Consider the following 23918-nt stretch of genomic DNA (forward strand, 5'->3'; position numbering starts at 1 on the left):
AGCAACAGTTTCATTGCCAGTCTAATGCAAAATTAAAAGAACAAAAACGTCATGTACCAAACATGCAAATGCCATGAAACGGAACAACTCCCGAGGGTGGGCCTTCATATTGCTTTGACTTTGCTACATTTAATAAATCAAATTGTATCGATTGATTGATTTCCGTATCACGCGAAAAGCAAAGCATTATCTAGAACAGACATTAGAAACATCAATTGATGTAATTAATTTATTCATTTTTCTTTGAAAACGAAGATTTGAAATTCAATTTTACCTGATATAAAATATCTTCAAACACAAAATATTGGTCATCATTTGTAGCTGTGAGTTGAACGTCTTTGAAGACGAGTTTGTCAACAATGAGATCAGTCATTAGAACGGCGTTTTTCAATTTCTCCCAATAAGGCAAATTCTATGGACGCAAAGCATTTGAAAATTGAGAAAAAAAACAATCCACATCCATACATATATATATCCACGCAATATTGATGACTTACACTAACAAAACTATGACTTCCAAGTACATAGGACCAAAGTTCGCCGCGAAGTGGTTTTGGTGTTTGTCCCTTTTTTAATGCATGTTGACACAACGGAGCATGTCGTTGGCTCAAAATTCGCCTACACTGCGCGGACCAATTCGGTATTGTTGGTCTTAATAAGTCACGGAAATGCATTTTTAATTCAAGTAAATTTTTCACTGGCAGTGTTATGTGTGAGAATTCCCATTTTGGATAGATGCTGAAATTGAAAACGTTGATAACACGTGTTACACCGTACGGAAACAGACTGAATGATTAATGAAAATTACTCGTCCTCCTGTCGCATTGGTCCCTTTAACGACAGCAATACTTCGAGTAGATCTTTTGGAGCGTAAACTGGCCGATAATTGCTCAAATCTAATATTGATGTTTGGAACATGGACAGGACAGATTGCAGAAAATAATGTGTTGAAACAGTTTATACAATAATGACATTTTAAAATATGCAAATTCGTTTTAGCTTTAGAATCAACAGACCAATTTGATAATTGCTTAATTCATCCCATTTGCTCAGAAGTTCTTCTCGTTCAGCGCTCGTTCTAATTTGGCCTTGTAAAGTCACTTCCATTTCGGTGCACATGGAATTTAATGATTTTCGAACTCTCCGTTCCCATAAAATTCCTGCACGTCGAAGATAACTTAATGCATCATTCTACAATGAAGATTTATAACCAGAAATTGAAATATATTCGCGAAAATTCTGTGTTCTTTTTCCTTAAAAATTTCTTACGCATTGCACTGGATTTTTGGTGTCACATTTTGTCGAAGCTCTCAACAGGTTAAAGACAATGTTTCGTATTTCCGTTTCTAAGCCATTTGCTTTGATTGCTTGTTCCAGTGTTCGTTTCATATCGACTTTATCAACGTCCGGCGAACAAACCAATTGCTAGTGTTTTAAAAATAGGAATATATGGCAACAATTGGAAATTGAAACAACTCAGTCAAATGTCAATCACATCGAATACCTGAACAGTTTTATAGATGATTTCATCGTAGCTTTTCATCGATGTTATTTCGGAGAGCACTTTTAGAGCTGTGTGATGGATACTCACATCTTTCAACTCTTCCATTTCTTTTTAAAAATTCAATAAAAGTATTATTACACTGAAATAATTTCGAAATGCTGATGCATACACATAGTATGCATTGCATTAGAAGTGCGGCAGAATGTCAATAACGGATCGATAAACAACAAACAACCATCGTGTACGGTAACTAGGGAATGAATGACTGTACTATGCAGCATTATAAGCGAATCATTTGCAATTTAAGCATATACATTTTTGTGCATAATCGAACTGAATTGGTTTCAAATATTCGAACAAATGAAATGAAGAAAGTAAACTGCACATTCTACTACCGTGGTTGTACGTTAAAACATTAATTTATTATAATTATATTTTTGAAATAAATACACAGATTACAAATAACAACTTATTCAACATGCAAATTTATCGTATCAAATTATGTCGCACGCTTTGATTCTTCTAATCGTTTTCCTCAATATTTTGGATATTTCCTCTAATTCTACATTTTGATTTTCCCAGTCCTGTGTGTCTTTACAGATAGATCTGAGTATGATATTGTTTCTAATATCTTTGCATAGATGCTCACGTTTGCACATGTTGATTTTATCAACGAACACAGTTTTGGTCATTTTTTTGGAAAACTGATGGATCTCCAATTGTTTCATCGTACATATGAACTGAAGGGAATGAAAGAGAAAACAATTATTTTTTGCAATGCTGATGTGTTATTAAATTGAAATATACGTACCGACTGCGAACATGGGTAAAATCAGGAATAAACACAATTTCATTCTAATTTTAATAGCAATTTGTTTTATCACAAAGAAATTTTCTCAATTGGACTACTGAGTCGTTGTCTTCTGAATAGAGAAAACCCAAATGGTGTTGAAGCTTTGAGCAAGCTGCCTTTTAATATATGGATTGAGATTTCCTTTTTTCAATAAATTACTTAGAATAAACATGACGTAAATATTCCTGATTCTACATGGTTTATTCTTCAGCGTAGTGAGTCATAGAAAAATCTGGCTTTCTTCGTAAAATTACCAACTTCCAAAAAACTGATAACATTTCCTACAAATTTTCCTAGTTGGGCACTGGGAAAACCAAAATGAATCAACGCGATTTGTGATAATGTTACGCAGTGCTGTGCAATGGAGGAATTGAATATGATAAGAATAATGGAGCACGGTGAAACACACATCGACCTTAGATTCTATGGGAATAAATTGAAGGAATACACATTTTTTTTAAATATTATTTTATTCTTCTCTTATAAACAATTTCAAACAGTTTTTTTCCAATGATAACAAATAACAAGAGTGGAAAAATGAAACCCTGAAACGTGTATCATCATTCAGATGATAGTTTTGGCATGTTGTCTTGTGGTTTTTACCATTGTGGAGCGGCACCGTATGAAGCTGGAGAAGCGTATGAAGCTGAAACACCGTATGAAGCTGGAGCAGCGTATGAAGCTGGAGCAGCGTATGAAGCTGGAGCAGCGTATGAAGCTGGAGCAGCGTATGAAGCTGGAGCAGCGTATGAAGCTGGAGCAGCGGATGAAGCTGGAGCAGCGTATGAAGCTGGAGCAGCGTATGAAGCTGGAGCAGCGTATGAAGCTGGAGCAGCGTATGAAGCTGAAGCACCGTATGAGCTACTCAAAGCTGGAGCAGCGTATGAACTAGTCAAAGCTGGGGCAGCGTATGAGCTAGCAGAAAAGGCTGGGGCAGCGTATGAGCTATCAGACAAGGCTGGGGAAGCGTATGAGGTGTCCAAAGCAGGTTGGGCAGCGTAGGCAATTGGTTGAGGTTGAGCGGCAATAGCGATGACTTGTGGTTGTTGTTGGACATAGTATGGTTGTGGGACTGGGACTTGACGTTCAACAGCATACGGCTGTGGTACATTGACACGTTGGACAACGGTGCGAACACGTTCTACTGGGTATGGAATTGGTTGTTCAACTGGCACTTTAACTTCTACTGGGTATGGCTGTTTTTTTTGTTGAAAAATAGAAGAAAAGAGAAGTTGAAATTATATTCAATTCGGCTAGAATACAGCGGCTGATCAAAAGAAGATACTCACTTGTGGAACTTGACGTTCAACTGGATATGGTTGTGGTACGTGTTTGACAACTTCAACTGGGTAGGGCTGAAAATCATGGACGATAAACGAAATAAGAATGATTAGAATGCCATTTTGCTACGAAAATAAGAACGGTTTCGTCTAGGGGAATTTAACTCTTACGAGTTCAGCATGTTTTTTGCCAGTTTGCTTGATTCGCGGGAGTTCGACGCGTTCCTTGTACGTACTGACGCGCACGGTCACAAGTTTACACAAGTTTGTTTATGGTTTTGCGCGTTTTTCAAGTTGTTATTTGACAATTAAAACGCGTTTCAAGCTAAAAATCGGTTGTTTACGTGTATAAAGATTTTTCACATCCTTTCCAAAAGTTCAAAGATTTATATAATTATAAAATGGACAAAGGAAATATTTTTAAAGAGCTGGAGAAAGTGTTGAAGAAAAAGTTAATCCAGATATAATAAATGGAACGACTGATGTGTGCGCGTCGTCCAGCTACAAGTTTGCACACGAACTCGCGCGCGTTCGCGCATGTTGTTTTAATACGGAACTTGTCAACTGAGTGGAATCATGCAAGTTCTCTGGTGAATGTAACAATTTCGTGCGCGTTTATATCATTTTTTTACAAGTTTTCACGTAGTTAAATCCCCCTAGGGTTTCGTAATGATATTTACTTGTGGGACTGGACGGTCAACACCAACAGTCTTGACGATTGTGCGTTCAACTGGGTAGGGTTGTGGAACATTGATACGTTCAACTGAATGAGTGTTTTGAACTTGAGTTGGCAAAGCTTGGGCAGCATATGATGGGGCAGCAGCATACGAAGCTGGACCAGCACCAAAAGCAGCTGAACCAGCACCAAAAGCAGCTGAACCAGCACCGAAAGCGCCTCCGGATAAACCGGCGGATGGCAACAAACCACGTTTCTCCTTCTTCGATACACCAGCCATGCTAGTGGCCACAAGGGCAAACATGCACACAACCTGAAGATGAAAACAGAAAATGACAGATACATTATATTATTATTATTTCACTGCACTTATATTGAAACACATATCTCTCAAAAACCAAATGATTGTCCATACCAAGAATTTCATTTTTCCAAAGCTTATTGGGTTAATCTTTCGATTGAAATAAAACTGTTATTTGTTGAACGAACAACTGCGGTATGATTTCTGATCCGATGTGCGACAGTTTTTATACGAAAAAAATGGAAGCCCCCCCCCACCGTGTTTGAATTTGTTGGAAAAACAAAATAGAAAGCAATCAATTAATCAAGTTTGAATAGTCTAAGTGAATTTGCTAAAAATAAAATCAGATCATAGCAAGGGTGTAGCGATCCAAATACATTTATTCATTCATTAACTCAAACCAAAGTGACAACGACAACGAATTCGTCTTCATTTTACCAATCATAATAATTGTTAACGCAAAAATTTGAATAAATCGAAACATTTCACTTTCGCTTGGCTCCGACTGTCACCGCTGTTCGCTTAGAGCGGTCTTTTAACACTAGACGTAATGAATGCCATTCGCCGCTTTGATATAAATGAACTGATCAACTTCTGATAAGGCGATCGGATGTTTCTCATCACATTCAAATGAATGTGTTGTTGTAACGATCGAATTTAGAAATGATATGGTTTGGTTTAGCAAATCGGCGAGAGAATGTGTATCGCATAGACAAACCAATCTCAATCATACGGTCAATTTGGATAAATCTCATGCATTAAAACACTTTGCTGCGTTTATCTCTAAAGTTCGGATTTTGTTTTATTCATCGTTATACGAATTTAGTTTTATACATTACTTAAATGAATGGTAATTTTTTCCGCAATATCGCAACACTGTGACTGTTTGCTTATCTAAATTTTCGTCAGCGCTATGTTAAACTCCAGTTGAAACTGAAGCAGATGGCCATGAAGCACTCTGTCCACTTACAATTCCATACACAGGATTCTCAGTATCCCCAGATTGAAAAACCAAGTAATCAGTTTTACAAGAGGCACAATTGCCGGTATTCATTTTTGCCCATATTTATTATTCAAAATGACATAATATTCTGCAGTCTTTTTCTGAAGTAGTTTATAAATGGTTTTCTCACAAACATCGAATAAAGGTCATGATTTGGAATGCACAACAATTGCACATGCCACCACATTGAATACGTTATGTCGTATCTGCGATGAAAATAATGAAATGAACAAACTACAAGCACACAACACACCGAAAATGTTAACCATTTCATACATGATAATCGTCGTTTAAATACAAATGTTGATCGAATTCCAGATGACCAAACAACTTAACATGCACATATTAAATACATGATCACTTATCGATTCAAGGGCCAACCATTTAACCTTTCAGTTTGCTCACAGTGTAAGTGTCAAATTACAGTCAATATGTCAAATATTGAATACAATGTCCTGACTAGCTATTTTTAAAATTAAGCATTTTTCGTATGTATCTACTTTTTAAAAATGTTTGATTTGAAATTTTTCCAATTATTACGACTGAATTGATAGAAAATACTGTTGAAATATACATATAAAAAAAGCATTAAAAGTCCCTAGAATTTTCTTAAGCTCTAATTTTTGGTGTATTTATGTAATTATCGGAGAATATTTGTTGTTCATTTGAAAATTTATGAATGGAAGCGCTATTTGGTATGATTTTCTGCTCACGCATTTCAACTTCTTCGGGTGGATTTTTGGCGGGTCTATTTCGAATTTCGTCAAAACTTAAATAAGTTGTCATAAAACTTGGTGATTGTGGTGAGAGATGGGCTGTGATGGATATTGGAGTGGCAATATTAATTGGTTGGCTCACAGTTTGTCCATTCGATTGAGTGATTTGTACAGTTTCGAAACGGTTTCGTTCATTCTGATTAGGTTCAGGCACTGGTACATAACGTGGAGATGCTACTTGCGCTAAATAATCTGTTTCACGTGAAGCGAAATCACATCTATTTCTTTCTATGTATGGCTCATTCAAGCGGTTCAAGTGCTGTATGTCTTCATTCTCCAATAAGACGGAAATTTCTTTCTCTAGCATATCGAATAGAGGTCGCGATTTGGGTAATGCTTGCCAGCATGACAACATAATATCGTATCTATAACAGAAATTAAATTAAATCTCGATAACTTTGATTTTATCCCAGATGAATCTACTGTTTTCTTACATTTTAGGTGTTGCATAATCCGGTTTCTCCATTCGATAGTCAGTCAATAATTTTTTGTATAGATCCATATTTGGTTCCATCCCTGGATACGGCACTTTTCCCAATGAAAAGAACTCCCAGAGGACGACTCCAAACGACCAAACGTCTGAGTATGTGCTGAACACTTGATCTCCGATCGATTCAATCGCCATCCATTTAAATGGAATGGGAGTCTGTGAATTTTTTTCTGTCTCAATTTTCATTTCAACTCACAATTAAAGAATTCGTTCAATTTCATTACCTGAGATTTTTTGATGTACTCTTCACGTTTGTATACTGAGCGTGCCAAACCAAAATCACAAATTTTCACAACATTATTACTGCAAAGCAGAATATTTCTGGCCGCCAAATCACCATGCAATACATTACGTGATGATAAATACATCATTCCTTGTGCCACTTGCAGTGACCAACGGATCAAATCTGTTGTTGTAAATGTACGAGCATTTGATTGCGCTGCGTTTTCTGCTGCACTTGCATAACTATGACCTATTGGAAAATGATTATTTTTGGCATTAATATCAAAGAAAAACACATGAACTGATACATCAGTGTCAACTTACTTTCTGATTGCTCACTTTGCGAATTTTGCAAAATTGCGGTTTCAGCCGATGAATAACTGCTCACTACAGGCTCTCTCGTATACAACGAATTGGCTGATTGTTGCTGTTGATCACCCACTGAAGCTATTGTACTTTAAAATGGAATACAAGAATGCGAGTCGTAATAAATTTGACGCAGATTTATTGGCACTAAAATAATAAATCATCAAGAATACCTGCTATTTGTTATGTATCCACTGCTATTCGACTGCGGTTGTATTATATTCCTTTGGACAATTATGTATGCATCGTTGGTGCGTACGATTTCATCGATGAAATACTGACGATTATGTTTTAAGAAATTCTCCAAATTTCCAAATTCGCAAAATTCAACAATAACCATAAACTCGCCGGCTGAAAATGATGTGACATTGAAGATTGTTTGTATTTTAGACATTCATTTTTGAATCAAACTTACTTTGAGCAACATTCTTCGTAACCGCACCCAGTAAATTAACCACGTTTAAATGTTCGCCTAAGTGCACCAAAATTTTCAATTCTGACATTAATGCCATTAATTCCATGCCCTGTTTTGGAACAATTGTTTTTTGTCAATAAAGAAGAATGGTAAAATCAAAATGTTGAAACGGTCACCTGAGAGTCCAGTTTCGGTTTGACTGACTTAACAGCAACCGTTGTCTCTTCCTCATTCGGTAAAATTCCCTGAGCAATTCCTTTCGTTACCATACCAAATGCCCCGGCGCCAATTTGTTTACCGAGCTTAAGTCTATCCCGTGCAAATTCATATTTATTACCATTATATGGTAATAGACATACTTGATCATCTAAGGTCATATCTGGATTAATACCTTCTGGATCACCTCTTAGGAATTTTTCAAAATTGTCCGGTTGAAGTTTGGTTTGTGATGAGAAAATTGGGTTTCTAACACGACGTTTACGCCGTAAGTATGCTTTGCGGATCAGAAATACAGTAAAAATGAAGCAGAGCACTACCGTAACTACAATTACAATTATGGCTGTTTGTGATGAGTCTGAAAGTTTGAAAAAATTGTGATTGTCAAAAGATCGCGTATTTCCATTTTTTCAATGCGTACCTCCATTTGAAGTACTCGAATGGCCATCATTATATTCTTTGCTAACTGTCGTGTCTTGTTTATAGTAGTAGACGATTAGATCATCAGAGCTATCACCTTCCGTATTTTGTGCACGACAAACTACGTTCGCAGCATTTACGTTCAGCTTGAAGTGTACAATTGATGTTTGATTGAGATCGTTTGTCTTGAATGTTTCCTTTATACAGAGGAAGTAATTTATTATTGATAAATGAAATAATCTAGTGCAATTTTCAATTTCCATTCCACTCACTTTGCTAAGTTCTCCATTCTTGTCTTTTACGGACCAGGTAATTTCTGACGCAGGATATCCATAAACACGACATTCTACTGTAATATTTTCGCCGTTGCTTCCATACCTAACAATTCTCGCCTGCGGCTTTCCTAAAAAATGCTAAGAAATTGACAAAAATTCCAATATTTCAATTGATTATTATGATTGCATACCCGCGATGAGCAATTTAAATGTTTCATTCATCGTTGTAGAGCCGCTGCGCACACTCAAAGTATAGTTTCCAGAATCCAATATGGTTGCGTTTCTTATCTTCAGAGCGGTCCATTTTCTATTCAGATCGCCAAACGCTTCAAATTTCTTATTTATATCCTCTTTAATCGTCCAATTTATACTTTTATTGTCATTGTCGAACCACTGTAATGTGAGCGCAGGATATCCTTGGTATTTTACCAGATACATTTCTGCAGATTTATTTGTACTCGATTCGAAGTGATTAAATTGTTCATTCTTTGTAATAATGAAAGACGAGACGTTTAAAATGTTCGTTATGTCAATTGTAGCGCTATGTTCAGTTGCGATACAATTCACCACACATCTATATTCGCCCAAATCCGTTGTTCGGTTTACATTTACGACTGTCAGTTTTGAGGTTGCCTTATTTATTTTATTTTCCTTTATGCGATTTTCCTTTAAGAAAAAAACAAATAATTCTTTCACTCCATTCTCAAGCACAAATTTACATTGAAATAAGTACCATGTGGGCAATATTATTGGGCCGATACCATGTAAAATTATATGGGGCACGAGGATCTTTGCCACACATTGATTCACAGCTCAATTCAAGATCGGTATTCGTAACGTATGATGTGATTTCTATATCGTCATGACAAATTGGTGATGCTATCAATGGAAAATAAAGAAGAAGAAAATCGAAATGATTAAAATGAAAATAATATGTTCATCTAAGTATAGTATAAACGAGCCTTACACGATTCCGGATATACATGCACTTCATACGATTCTTTATTGTAGTTGGTTGAACATTCGAATTGATTGTTACTGGCTAATTGGGCACTTTTCAATTTATAGCCGTAGGATGCCTTCTTCGAGTTTTCAATAACAGTACCATTTTTGAGTCGAAGTGTGATACTTTTTTCCTCTTTCGACGTTGGTTTACAGGGATAATATCTGTTACAATTGTCCCACACCCAAATAAATTTGTGCTCAATATTAAACACTTGATTTTTATTGTCTAAAACCAAATATTCGATTTAGAATTTGTGAGCAATCGATTGTAAATGTCAAGGAATCTCACCGTTAACATATAAGTGCACATAAGAATGTTGTCCATGCAAATCCTTAGGTTCAGAAATCACCGTTGAATTGTTTATGCAGTAGTATTGCCCAACAGACTTATGGTCAACATTTAAAAGGTGAAGTGTTTCGTTGTACAAGCCATCGGTTTCATTTGAAATGATTTCGAATTTTCTTTCAAGAAATTTTGCTGCATTCATATAAACCTTGGCTTCTTTTGAATCCCATGCAAATGTTATTGTCCACAACAAGGGAAATTTTGCCCATATATCAATCCAATATACTGGTTGTTTGGATGAACAGGTAAAAGTGACATTAACTCCTCTCTCCGCTGAGTATTCGTCATTCATAACACCGTCAGGAGTTTTTATTTCAATGCCTTCAGCTGATGCTATCGAAATATACAAGAACTATTTATTTTTCAATGTTTTTCAAATTGTTGATTGATCATTAATTCAAAATAATAATTTTTGTTGTTGTTTGACAAATCGTAGAGGAAGTTTTGTCAATATTTTCGCGTATTTGTTGAGCTACCTGATACTTTACTGATTTAAGAGAAAAAACGATAGGAAATCGTTTAAAATTCTGAGAAAAGCAACTTTGAAGTGAATAAAGTATAAAATATGAAAAGAATCATTTTTTCGGTTGTTTTCCTTCATTTTTTCTTTCTTAACAATTTATTTTACGAATATAAATACGAACTGCAACCGAACCGAACTACCCATGAGAAAATCAATTCTCAGAATACGAATTGCAACTGAACTCAAATTCAAAACAATTTCGAGTAATATTCTGAATTTGTGCCCAATCTCATATGGAGTTAATATAGAATTTTGGTCTAGCTTCGGCGGAAATTCGGCTTAAGACCTGGTCTACACCAAATGAACATGGCAAAGCATAGCTGTGGACCTGATTTACGTTTTTTCATGGGTATTTTAAATTTTGAATGCATTCTTGGACATAGATCCGTGTTTGCTAACTTTTTGGGAAGATATTGAGCCCAACGAGATCTCAAAAGCAGACATTTGTGAATTTTATAAAAAAAATTTGCCGATAGTGACCGAAACAGAAATTGGAAGTTCATCGATTTTTAGAAGAAAAAAAAAATTAGCAAAAGAAAATGTTCTTTTATCAGTGGTGAGGTCATATTGACCGATTGGTGAGTAATATTTCATTTGCAGAGCCATCATACATGACGATAACTTTATAGCGCGGTATGCTGTTACTCTTATCAAAAAATTCAAAAAATAAATTGTCATGAAAAACATTATGTGGTTTTTCATTTTTTTTAGAACGCAGTTCAACATAATCATAATATTGGTCCCGATAAAAAAAAAACAGATTTTAGAATGACTGTTTGATAATAACACGTGTTCACACATTCATACACAAATCCAACCATCGACTTTGTATGGCTTGAAAAGATTTAAGTTTTTTATGAATCTGACGGTCTTTTTCTTGGTAATCAACATTGCATAAAGAAATTTAGAAAGGAAGCAAAAAAGAAAGAAAGACAGAAAGAAAATTATACAAAATGTTGAATATTCGGCTATGCTAATTTAAATTAGTACAACACACTCTGCGGCTAGGTTCTGAGGATTTCGTTGTTTTCAATGGAAATAATCGCTTACTTACCAGTGACTAGACATGAGAAGAAAAGAATTATCAAAATCACTGCACAATAATGGCCGCTCCAAATGTAAATCGATGCACGATTAAAGTTATCTGACACTAAAGGTAACATGTTTGATATACTTGATCAAGAACGAGATTGAAGTGAAACATAAGTCTGTGTATACTAAATTCAACAATTTTATTCGTTATCGTTTAGAGGATTCTCTGCAACGAATAATGTTGATTTCATCTATCATATTTTCATTCATCACTCAACAAAACATGGCTTTAAATCACTGTCCACACTGACACTGTCTCATTCACGTTTTAATGCAGAAGCGTCATAATTTATACTATCTACTAATGGAATACTGTCCGTATTGTAAATTCATTTTTAATGTACTGACGTAATAATCAACGTTCTGTAGGTTCTTTAGTTTGATTTTTAAAAAAACACTCGCATAGTGAACTAACTATTCACAAGAAAAACTTTTTTTTTTTTCAAAAATAAATTTGTTCCAAAATTTTTGCGTGTTGATGATTTCACATTCCATATTGTACTGAACCAACGTACATGACACATGCTTGATTACTGAAACGATAAAAAAGAAAGAATTCTGACTAACGGCAGCCATAAATCCATCTATACAAAATTTAAATACTCAAGTTAATATTTCTTCATATTTAATAAAACACCAATATAAAGAAACGGAGAACGGACAATCAACTTTTAAAAACTGAACAGTGCATCGATGATTTCCCACAAACAATGAACCATATAAATTTGCATACACAGCACTACATTTATAATATGATGGACCGATTTTAATTTCTATACCAAATCCGAAAGCAATGAGTATGAATTCGATAGAGTATATCGGAAGAAGAAATATTTGTTTTGAACACACATGATTAACGTGCATCCATAGAGTCTTAAAATCAGTTAATGTTCAGTGTATGTATTGTTATCACCGGAATATATAACTTACACAAATGCAGTTGAATCATTCTTCCATGAACACGATACAGGCTATATAATACTTACTCAGAATAAAAGCAATGTCGGTATGATTTAAATGTGAGTTATCTCAATTCGCTTTAAATTTCTGTATGTTGTATTTTAATATAAGTTCATTGAATTCGACGTGCGTGCTTTATCCGTCAGCGTCAAATAATTGTGAAATATATAACCGCAAACATTCCTCGTTATTTCTCGGATAAAGTAGTGACTTCAATATGTAGCTACGCTTCAAATTGTATTGATAATCGACTGGTAATAAATTTAAAATATAATATCATTTGAATACTGGTTGAGATTACTTCGTGACTTGCATAGATGTTGGTTCGATACTGGTTCGGTGTTGCAACAACAATGCTTTTCTCTGATCCGAACAGATGTAGTTTATTAGCGAAGCGTTTCAAAAAGTCACACATTCCTCTAAAGATGATCAATTTTTTCTTTCAAAAATTCAAAAACAAAACATTTAAATTGTTAACACAATTTTTATTTGTATTCATTTTTTTCATGCGGTTGTTTTTTGTTGTTGTTGGTATTATCCATATTCACTGTGATCCATTTAGATTGACTCTCGTTTCATTTTTTTTTTTTACACACATATTTAACAATTAAATGACTAGTTAGTAATAATAATATTAATAAATCCTATTTCGATAGCATTTTGGTTGCTTTCCATTTGTTTGTGGGTTTTATAATAATAATATTGACTATTTTTCGTCGATTTTACTTTTTTGCATTCATTTTGGTTGTTGCTGTTGTATTTAATTCTAACTCTCGTGAGATATAGTAATCTGCATGCGATGTTTATTAAATGTTAGGTATAAATGTTAATATTATATCTTGTGTTTTGCGCACATTATGTTTCTATGTGTGAAGAGGTTTTTTTTTAATTTCTTTTCAAATTGTTGGTACTTCCTGTGTCACTTCATTATGTTGCATTTACTTTGAAGTTTTCTATTTATCTTTTTATTTTTGGTTGCAATTTTCAAATGTTGTTTTTCACTTTATTGTTTATTTTCATTTAGTCTTATGAACCGTGCCGAAACATTGCCAAATTAAGGGTTTCATCTTTCCTAGAAATTACATGTCTATATCAGACATTCCGTGTGACCGCATATCGAGCTGAGCTATTTACAAATAGCTGGCTGTTTGGTAAATTTTGATTTTGTGACTATCAAGCCATGCAAATTCATGTGAGATGATAAATTTGGGACACCTTTTTCCATCCTTTTCATGAATTTGTGTCATAAATTTATCATCTCACATGAATTTACATGGTTCGATAGTCACAAAATCAAAATGTACCAAACAGCCAGCTATTTGTAAATAGCTCAGCTCAATATGCAGCCATACGGAATGTCTGGTCTATATAAAGTGTTTTGTTTTACTTCTTAAAAATGCTTTATTTTGTTCACATTTTAGTTATACCTCCACCGCTTTATTACTCTTTCTTCCTATATAAATTTAAATTTAGAATATGATTTCTTTTCTTTTCTTTTCTTTTCTCAAGTTAAATGTTAAACAACTCAATAAATTAAATACGAATATTCGTAGTACGCTCCATCTGTTTATGGCTTATGTGGTAAACTAGTTTATTATTTCAATTATTTAGATACAATGACCGTTCAGAACGATTGTGGTTTCAAATTATGACGAACAAAAAATAGTTTTGGCTTTTCGGAGATCTTTGTTTTTTTTTCTTTTATGCTCGTGGTAACGTAGATTATTATTTAATGGTAATTTTAAGATATTGTGTATGAATACGGTTTGTGCAATGCTTTGATTTACACTTCACCCTAAGTAATTTTTTTTACCATAGCTCACAAAATTGATCAATTTTCTCTGTAATTATGATTTGTAGTGAATTGTTACCGAATTTCAGTATAACAATTGTTGTATGCTTGAATTCAACCCAGTGACGCAATCGATTTGAATTTTCAGTTTTTGCTGCTTTTGACATTTTGATGGCCTATAAAATTATCCCGCTTTACTTTCTGTAATGACACAATTTTACGTGATATTCATTTGAATTTCATGTATAAAATGAATAAATAATAGCTGTGACTCGTTCAAGAGTTAATATTTGTTTTGAATTTCTTTTTTATTTATTGCAGAGAATGTTATAATGATTTTCACTGAACTAGAACTGAAATTCCGTTAAGACAATCGTTAATTGAAGCGGATTTGCGTACAATATTATGGAAATAATTTCATTGAGAGTGAAAAAATGTTTTTCTTTCTATTTTTACACTATTTACAATGTTCAATTTATAATCGAACTGAATTCATTTTGAAAACTTATAAAATGAATCGATTTTGGTTGATGTGTAGTGGTGTGCTAAGAAATTATGTTCAATTTTTTTTTGGCAGATATTGAAAGGTGCAGCACAGATAGCAAACGTATACAAAGTAATGAAGGTGGGAAAAAAATCTTGGAATTAATGTAAATGCTACATTTCATGGTAAACTTTTTCAGATGGATTGTTCTAGAAACCATTACTGAACTATTTCATTGTATAATAATTGCGTGCATTCAGTTTTCGGTCCAAATGAAAGCATGATTTTTGTTTAAATGTATATACCAATCCAATGAAGAAATGAAAATGTACGTTTATCCAACGAGAGTAAAACAAATCTATAACTACCCAATTTATTTTTTTTTTTTCAAAATCAAGCTACTTTTCTATGTACATAATGTCCCTTATGTTTTGAGCTCAATGGAATGCGGCTTGTGTTTGTAATGAAAAATATACCAGTTTTGAAATAGATCCTTTCGAATGAAGACAGAAAAAAAACTATACTCAATCATAAATAGAGGTGTCAACGGACAAAATTTTGTCCGTCCGTCCGTCCGGACATTTTTTGAAAAAATTCGGACGTCCGGTCCGAATGTCCGAATTTTTTTTCGGACGGACGGACGGACAAGGGGTTTGTCCGAACTTTTCAAATTTTTTCGGACGTCCGTAAAATTTCCGGACGTCCGGACAATTTCCGGACGTCCGAACAATTTCCGGACGTCCGAAAAATTTCCGGACGTCCGAAAAAAATTCAAAGCCAAAAAAAATATTCGAGCCAAAAAATAATTCAAAAGAAAATTTTCTCGGCTCCAATGATTTCTTTCTAATCCCACAATTGATCCGTTGCGGCAAACAAATTCCCTCAGAATATTTTAGTTTCAAAGTGCAACAACCAACGTAAAAACGTTTACCAAAAAGTGTAAACCAACTAATATACAAACTAATATATTTTCTTTTGAATTTTTTTCTGGCTCGATTATTTTTTTTGGCTTTGAATTTTTTTCGGACGTTCGAAAAAACTTCGGACGTCCGGAAATTCTACGGACGTCCGAAAAAACTTCGGACGTCCGAAAAAATTTGAAAAGTTCGGACAAAACCCCTTGTCCGTCCGTCCGTCCGAAAAAAAAATTCGGACATTCGGACCGGACGTCCGAAAAATTTTTTTGGTTTTCGGACATTCGGACCGGACGTCCGAAAAAAAATTCGGTTTTCGGACATTCGGACCGGACGTCCGAATTTTTTTTTCGGTTTTCGGACGGACGGACACTTTTGTCCGAATTTTTGTCCGTGTCCGTTGACACCTCTAATCATAAATAGTATTTGTTTTCTATGAAGATTTTAATTCTAAACATCTAATCAACAACAATACAAAGGAAAAAAAGTACTTTGGTTCCGAGCAAACCACTGGAAAGAAAAATTCAAATTGAACTTAAATTCTGTGTTTGTGTGTGTACTTTTTGGTTCCGATGACATTTCATTTCTCTTGAAAATAAAAACAAAATATTTGGTTTTCAGTGCAATACACTTAAGACTTAAAGAGATGTGACAAAGATGCTTATTCTAACTGAACGGACGTTGATGTAGGATTTTTTTTTTCCTCTCAAATAGAAACAGAACTGAAAACTTCGAATAAATGGCCATTCGAATTCGGGTCGTGACATCGTTTGTCACCGAGAAACCAATTTAATATTATTGATTAGCAGTGTATATTCGGAATTGCACTAAAAGCAATGCCATTTACCATCATTTTTTTTCATCGATTTTACATACAGTTTTAAATCGAATCTTCTACATATAAAAAATCGTTGAATTTTATTATTTAATCTTTTCTTTACGCTACGGTTTTTGTTGTTGTTGTTAATCCATTTAATTTGATTATTTGGTGTTGACCAGACTTTATTCTATTGGGATTTGCTGCGGGCCTGTGAACTATCTTCATACCGTCTAAATGTTGTCTTTATATATGACGTGTACAGTGTTGACAGAAAAAAAAATTCTTTTGTTCAGTATATTTGGTTGTTTCACATTATATATACATACAGTCATTTCGGGGGCAATGGAATGTCGATTTGAAAATATCTAAAAAAAAAAAATCATAACAATTTTACATATAATTGATTCTCATATATTTATATTTGTTGTTTATATGGTACAAACTATTCACGAAGTGTTGTGATCCTAATTGTTCTCTATACGATCATAATGTTTATTCATTTCATTTAATATTTTTTTGTTGTAGTTTTTTTTGCATATATATTATCCAAATTAGAATTATGTCATATGTACACGAATGTTCTCTTAAATCTGCTTTTAGCTATGAAATCACATACAACTACATTGTGCTGCATGCAAATATTTTCGTGGTAATTTTTTTGAATATTTTTTTTTTTTAATTTATTTTGTGTGTTGTTTTGGTAGCGAATTTTTATCAAGTAATTTGCGCTAGACTAACCTAAAACCAAAATTCATTTTGTTCTGATCTGTTCTGCATTTTGAATGTAATCATTATTTTATATACTTTATTTAGAATAATGTCACTGCTTTAACGCGTATCAAGTGTTTTATTTTCTCCATATATTTCTTTTGTTCTCCTTTTCTATCGGTATGTGTAAAATATGTTCAACGAAACATCATTTAGTTCAGTTTGTGTGCCGTTTTTTAATCGGATTTTCAAATGTCGTCCCATGTGCAATCGACTTCATAGGTACGCGTTTAATTAGTTCGTGTCGATGGATTGCCGCATCAATTTTATTCCGGAGTATTTAGTTAAAATGTACATTCAATCTCATAACTTTTATTCGAATTTTTTTCCGACACAAACCGTGAGCTTCTTCTTCATCTACTTCTGCTTGTTGTCGCATGAAAAATCTGCAACTTTATTTCACAAGAACCGATAATCATTCAGTTGAATAGATTTAGAATCATTGTCGACATTATACGTCTCTTCGATCGAACTTTTGTTTCTTTTTTTTTTAGCTAATTAATTTTAAAATATCTATTCTCAGTTATTTTTCTATACATTCTATGTACTATTGATAAAGCGTACCGTTGGTTTTTCATCTCTCTAAATAAATTATTCATTATGTCCTCATTTGGTTTTCGTTCATTTTTAATGCATACTGTTTTGATTTTAACATTGACACAGGATAATTTGTCGCTTTAGTCACGTAGTTTCATCGAAGTCATTTTTATGATTTTGATTCAACATCTGTTAATTCATCGTCTGTACAAATATAAATGCTATTATATTATGCAATCGATTGAACGCATCAAAACTCTGTTTTTTCAAAATTTCCAATATTCTGGTTTTTCACATGTACGCTCACGACTTTAAGTCGTAGTTAAGATTGTTTTCGATGTCGAAATTATTTTGGTGTATATACAAAAATTCTATATAAATTTAAAGTAAATGGATATCCAGTGTTTCCTTATAACCTTTTTTCATTTCGGTTGTTGCTTGAAAAATAAAGAAATGTGAAAACTGTTCAGTGTTTAACTATCCCTAAATGCTTACACTACAGACAACAAAAACCTTCGAAATGAATCACAATCACGATTATTATTCGAAACGAATGCTCTTAACAAACGATTTCATTTTCTTGCTTTTATGGATATGAGTTCATCAATTGAGCTACATAATTGTGAGTTTAAACAAATGTGAATGACGAATATATGAGATGGCGCACAATTAACTATCAGTGTTTATATTCCGGATAGCCTGATGTCCCCATTGATTGTGCGTCGTCGGAATCTTGATCGATACGGACGTGTCGATGGTTCGATAAATGTTGTTGTTGCTGTGTTGCTGTTTGCGTTAAGTGAATTGGTTGAACACTTCCACTGCTTGTTTCTGTCTCCGTTGATGGTGGCGATGGGTAGTATCTGTATAAATAAATGACAAATTGATCATTTAGATTTTGAGAATATTCTTAAAAATCAAAATTTTACCTACCTGTGCCCGACATTTATTCCATTTCCAGTCATCACTTGAATGGGCACGACCGAACCTACGCAATTTCGAAAGAATATTTTAGTTTTGAAGCAAAAAAAAAAAGCAACGAGTTTGCATTCGGAAAATATTTTTTATTACCCATTGGTGAATCGCTCATAATCGCCGTTGATGTAATAGTATCGGCTGCGTCTTGGTAGTGTTGGAGTTGCTGAATTTGAAGCGACGAGTCGTTGATGCCGGTAGTGATGACCGATTGTGCTGTTGCCAATGAGACTGAGGGTGCTGTTTGATGTGGCGTTTTTATAGAAATGGACTGTGTTGAATCGGGTATTTCCAGCACCACGGAGACGACATCTTCACTCGCCCATCGCGCTATTGGTTGTTGAGCTTGAATAAAGTCATCACTATAAAAATAAAAATCGTAACAGGAAAACGGAAAACGGTTTTTGTTCTTATCGGCCGTTTGATATCTTCTCCATCTTAGCTGTTCAATCTCTTTTTTTAAGTTTGTTCGATTTTGGATTAAAACAGTGTGATATGAATGTGTCAGTGAATGAGTCATCTTTGTTTTGTGAAAGATTTGAAATGGTCTCATTTGCTGGGTATACACAAGTGTTAAATGTTGCTATTTAGATATATTTAGCATATGCAATTGAAAGAGGGAGACAGTAGACAGAAGTGATAAATAGAATTGAATAGAAAAGAGTGAATGCATACGAAATTGAAAATCAATCGCTTTGATTATTGACGTATCAAACGGTTCGAAAACAAATAGTAGGAATAAAGTGGGTGGGACTGATGGAATCAAGTATTTGATGTGTGCGAGTCAAACATGACTCTTACACCTGTAATCAAATTCGAGGTGTGTGTGCAATAAGAAATTTGTATGAGTACCTACCTTTCGCTATCTGGAGTTTCACGGTTGACACGTGGATCAACCATTGAACGATCATGATGATCGGCACTTTCGTAAATACCCTCTTCGTCCTGATGCAAATGCGTATGAGATGAATGATGCGATGAATGTGCTCCGTGCGATACATGGCCGTGCGTGTGGCTATGATGCGAATGATGGCCGAATGAGTGCGTCGAATGAGGCGAGTGTGGCTGGTGCATTGGATGTCGATTTTGCGTCGGATGTCTATACCTTCCATACACGAAACGATTTTCATCCTCCGATCGCGGCCTACATCTAGAATTGTATGATGACATGATTGTGGCAGTTTTCTGTTGCTGAGCTAATTGTTGGTTTGAACTGTGTAGAATTGAAAATCAAATTTTCGCATTGCATAAAATTGCATTGAAACAAGAATTTGATTCCGGCATTGTACTAATGAGAAATTGAACTAACCCTTGTGAGGACTCACTGCAAGCTGAACTATCTAATCTATAGTGCCGGTCTGCTTCATTCTCCGACATTCGTATATCTTCTGAACCGCTTGGACTCATATGTCTAGTTGAATGATGTTCTAATTGTCTAATAAGGTCTTCTATGTTTCTTATACGTAATTGACCACCGGTTGACGTAGCTACATCGTCGTCAGCCTGCTGTTGCGCCTGTTGCATGTGCTGTTGATGCATGGCGTGCGGCCTGTGTTGCGAATGCATCATTGACGTTGACGGCCCATTCTCCACCATAATTGAGTGTGGTTGCATGCTATCGCAAATATTTTCTTTCGAACTCGACTTTGAACCGCCACGCTTGTATTCGCCATAGTTCAAAGCAGCCGCACTGCATTCTTGTAATGCTTTTCGTAGTAGTTCTTCGCTTATACTGCCGCTGCCCGATGGAGTATTGCCCGCTCCTGTTCCGCGTTGCGAAGAAGATTGTGCGTTTTGTATCATAAATAAGATATCTTCGTGATAACCCTCAAGAGCTTTGGCCGTACGCTCAAATCCAGGCCCTTTTTGCTCTTCCCCATCTTGAGTCTCACCTTGCTGTGGAATCAACTCCAAATTATCACCACTCTGGCGATGATCCTCTGACCACTTCTCCTTGTTGTGCTCATTCAACATGATTCCGCTGTATGCATGCTTCTTCAGAATGCCCTTTTCTGTGGATGGACGAAACAATGATGGATAGGTGTGAGAAAAATTGCATGCCATGCAATCTATTCTACTGAAATATGGTACAGAAACACGCATTCACCATCGAATCACAAACGATTGATGTGGAACTGAATTCGATGAATTGAATACATCGCAATAGTTTTCGATTCAGTTAAAAACTATATTGCCGATCCAAACTAACCTGTGGTCGCACACATATTCGAAATAGAAATATTGAAAAAAAAAATTCAATTTTAATTGGACTAGGCCGAAAATTGAATTGTGAAGCCGAAAATTGCATTCATGCCATAATGAAAGAGTTGAAAGTACACGGGCCAAGTAAATGCAATTCGAAAATCATCAGCTTTGTTGCGCAAAAATGAAATAATTTTTCGCTTTTTCAGACATTTGATTGCCATAGCCGAATGTAAGTCGACACATCCAATTAGAAGCCGGAGTAAAAGTTCTGATTGTACAAGTTCACTTTTCAATTGGATGAATTCAAACCTTCCAACTTTTGAATTACGCTTCGAAAGTCCGATTTTAATTTAATATCAATTCAACCGCACAATGGGGTGTACCGTTTTTGTCTTGCATTTGATTAAATATCTACAGTGTGGTAAACGGCTATATCTCTTTCTCACTCTGCTTATCCCATGATGAAGCAAAAGCATTTTGTGGCAAAAGCAGCAACCATGGGGGCGACACCCAGAATTTTGCGTTCAGCGCCGGTGTACTTCATAGTGGAAAAAAAAGTGAAGCTTGCTTGTCACCAATATTGATGTTCACGGACACCAAATTGTTCATGCGTTATTTCGCCCACTTTATGCACTGAAAATATAAAGTTCTTCAATTTCTAGCAAAGAACATCGTTTTCAGTTGAACTTTCGATAAAAAAAAGATGCGTTGCAAATCATCGATGAATCGCAAGTGATCCATGATCGAACAACCATCAACGAAAAAATCATATTGCTTTTGCTTTTTATGTGAAAAAAAGTTGTGTTTTCTCGATGTGTTTATGAATTCATATATGAAATTTGATACCAATGAAAGAATTTAATATTTTTAGTGCATAAAGTAGGCGAAATAACGCATAAACAATTTGATGTCCGTGAACATCAATATTGGTGACAAGCAAGCTTCACTTTTTTTCCACTACAAAGTACACCGGCGCTGTGTGAACGAAAAAACGTTTGTATGGTTCATGTCGCGTGGATGGCAGCAACCTTGGTTCTAATGGTATATTATGTATAACATAAAATATATGGGGGTTGGAAAAACGAAACAGAGCCAAGCTCTCATATGTTTTATGTGACAAGGAGAAAGTTGGCAAACTTTTCATGTAGCGTGGCTTTTGCCGTTTTAGTTGAAACCATTCAAATGGGACAAACCATTGAAAAGTTAAGTAATTAATTGAATCAATTTTGAATTGGTTTGGGCTACAAAACAAAACAAATCCGAGATATGTTCTTCCTTCTGAAATAAAAGCATTTCGTTTGCGTTTTCATCTTTTTTCTATTCGACCGGTGTGAGTCTTTACCAATTTGTTTGTTGTAGAATTTGATTTTATCCATTCGTTTAAAAACTGCAATTAGCAGTCTACAACTTCCAAAAAACAAGAATTTTATTTGGTTATTCCAAAAATAAAAATCAGTAATAAATTCTCACCCGAATGGGTATTGTCCTCCTCGATATTCGACCGACGAATCGCCTGCAGCTTGTGATCTCTGTTGAATAAACATGTGAAAAGAGTTTCATGGAAATTCACAATTGTGTTGTTTAAACTATTTCTGTTCGAATATTTACAATGAATGCGCCCAAATTTTATTCATATCATGTACATTTTTTCTCTGTAGACTTGATTCGATATGGTGACACAAATCGACAAAACCAATAGAATAATATCAAATCGGAAATTAAACAAACAATTTTAATTATTGGCAGCGGAAAAAAATCGCCGCCATTTGTTGTATGCTTTAAATCTCATGGGCTAATTACACATAAATATTATGGTCACATCAGATTTTTGCTCTAAATGAAAACCACATTAATGGAATTCAATCGACGAAACAATGCCAAATTGGGAAATGAAAAATGCATTGAAACTTGAAAAATTTGTGATTTTTTTTACTAAACAAATGAAAATATTTTTTTCAAAATCCATGGAAGCGCACGGCTGATTTTTTTTTTCATTATATAGCTTTAATACAACTAATTAGTCAACTTTACCCGATGCAGCGATAACATTGAAAATTACTGTTTAAAAAGCATAATTTTTCGAAACAATATTGAATTTTCGCAAATGGGAAATTAAACTACGCGAGAAAAAAAACACATAATTAAACTGCGAGATTGAATGTGCTCGAAGAAAAGAGCATCAGCGTTGAAATAGAATGAAATTTAAATGAATAATTGTTTTCTTTTTAAATATATTCACATACAAGAGTCATCAACAGATACGGGATGGTCATCTGGAAGTGATTTTGCGTACAAGATCACTTCGGCTTGAACACAAAATGATTACACTTCTGTCTGCTTTCATTTACGCACATTAACATCGATTTCAATGCCAATACAAATGCAATGATCACGTGCTCTTTGGATGTTTTTTTTTCCATTATTTCGATATAATCGTAAACTTAATGGCCAGAACAATGTACTGAAGTGTGCTTGTGCGTTTTATTTTATCGTTGACATGCACGAAATAATGATTTTTAAATTAATATTGTGTTTGTGATAGTTGAATTGTGAATGAATGAAAAAACCATTTGCCAGTTGGAAATTAATTTTTTTCGAGAGAATTTAGTTTTCATGGAACACAAAGCAACGAAGAAGAAAAAAAGTTTTATAAACTACAGATGAGGTTTTCCTAGCTCTATATTTGCGATTGCTTTTTTG

The 23918-nt window shown here is 34.6% G+C and overlaps 4 protein-coding genes across 7 annotated transcripts in view; all 4 read right to left on the reverse strand.

Annotated features, from left to right (window-relative positions):
* Window positions 1-49: 49 nt before the first annotated feature.
* On the reverse strand, window positions 50-1609 carry LOC129569289 (TBC1 domain family member 19). The gene is given in 7 exon segments (XM_055448021.1): window positions 50-190; window positions 275-412; window positions 498-767; window positions 769-896; window positions 1017-1191; window positions 1270-1425; window positions 1505-1609. Coding segments are annotated over 7 exon segments (1113 nt in total).
* Window positions 1610-2837: 1228 nt separating this feature from the next.
* On the reverse strand, window positions 2838-4840 carry LOC129569159 (skin secretory protein xP2-like). The gene is made up of 4 exons (XM_055447705.1): window positions 4729-4840; window positions 4318-4626; window positions 3647-3712; window positions 2838-3553 (listed from the first exon to the last, which is right to left on the reverse strand). Exons 1-4 carry the CDS (start codon window positions 4738-4740, stop codon window positions 2957-2959), a joined length of 984 nt encoding a protein of 327 aa, XP_055303680.1. The 5' UTR covers window positions 4741-4840; the 3' UTR covers window positions 2838-2956.
* A 548-nt stretch (window positions 4841-5388) lies between these two features.
* On the reverse strand, window positions 5389-12629 carry LOC129569158 (macrophage colony-stimulating factor 1 receptor 1-like). The gene is made up of 14 exons (XM_055447704.1): window positions 11726-12629; window positions 10092-10481; window positions 9765-10028; window positions 9531-9676; window positions 8989-9463; window positions 8795-8925; window positions 8524-8719; window positions 8063-8460; window positions 7887-7995; window positions 7645-7822; window positions 7430-7560; window positions 7108-7355; window positions 6828-7039; window positions 5389-6758 (listed from the first exon to the last, which is right to left on the reverse strand). Exons 1-14 carry the CDS (start codon window positions 11832-11834, stop codon window positions 6227-6229), a joined length of 3519 nt encoding a protein of 1172 aa, XP_055303679.1. The 5' UTR covers window positions 11835-12629; the 3' UTR covers window positions 5389-6226.
* Window positions 12630-17611: 4982 nt separating this feature from the next.
* LOC129569160 (disintegrin and metalloproteinase domain-containing protein unc-71) overlaps window positions 17612-23918 on the reverse strand; it is a 303850-nt gene continuing 297543 nt past the window's right edge. For all 4 annotated transcript variants that reach the window (XM_055447710.1, XM_055447708.1, XM_055447709.1 and 1 more), the window contains 6 exons: window positions 22689-22747; window positions 20323-21025; window positions 19870-20226; window positions 19110-19375; window positions 18972-19026; window positions 17612-18901 (listed from right to left, as the gene is read on the reverse strand). In XM_055447710.1, coding sequence (XP_055303685.1) covers window positions 18715-18901; window positions 18972-19026; window positions 19110-19375; window positions 19870-20226; window positions 20323-21025; window positions 22689-22747 — 1627 coding nt within the window. In that variant the 3' untranslated portion in view covers window positions 17612-18714. The remainder of the gene's footprint in view (window positions 18902-18971; window positions 19027-19109; window positions 19376-19869; window positions 20227-20322; window positions 21026-22688; window positions 22748-23918) is intronic.

The sequence above is a fragment of the Sitodiplosis mosellana genome, unplaced genomic scaffold, assembly GCF_009176505.1.
Source record: "Sitodiplosis mosellana isolate CC-2019 unplaced genomic scaffold, AAFC_SMos_1.0 Smas_scaffold_30, whole genome shotgun sequence".
Lineage (NCBI taxonomy): Eukaryota > Metazoa > Arthropoda > Insecta > Diptera > Cecidomyiidae > Sitodiplosis > Sitodiplosis mosellana.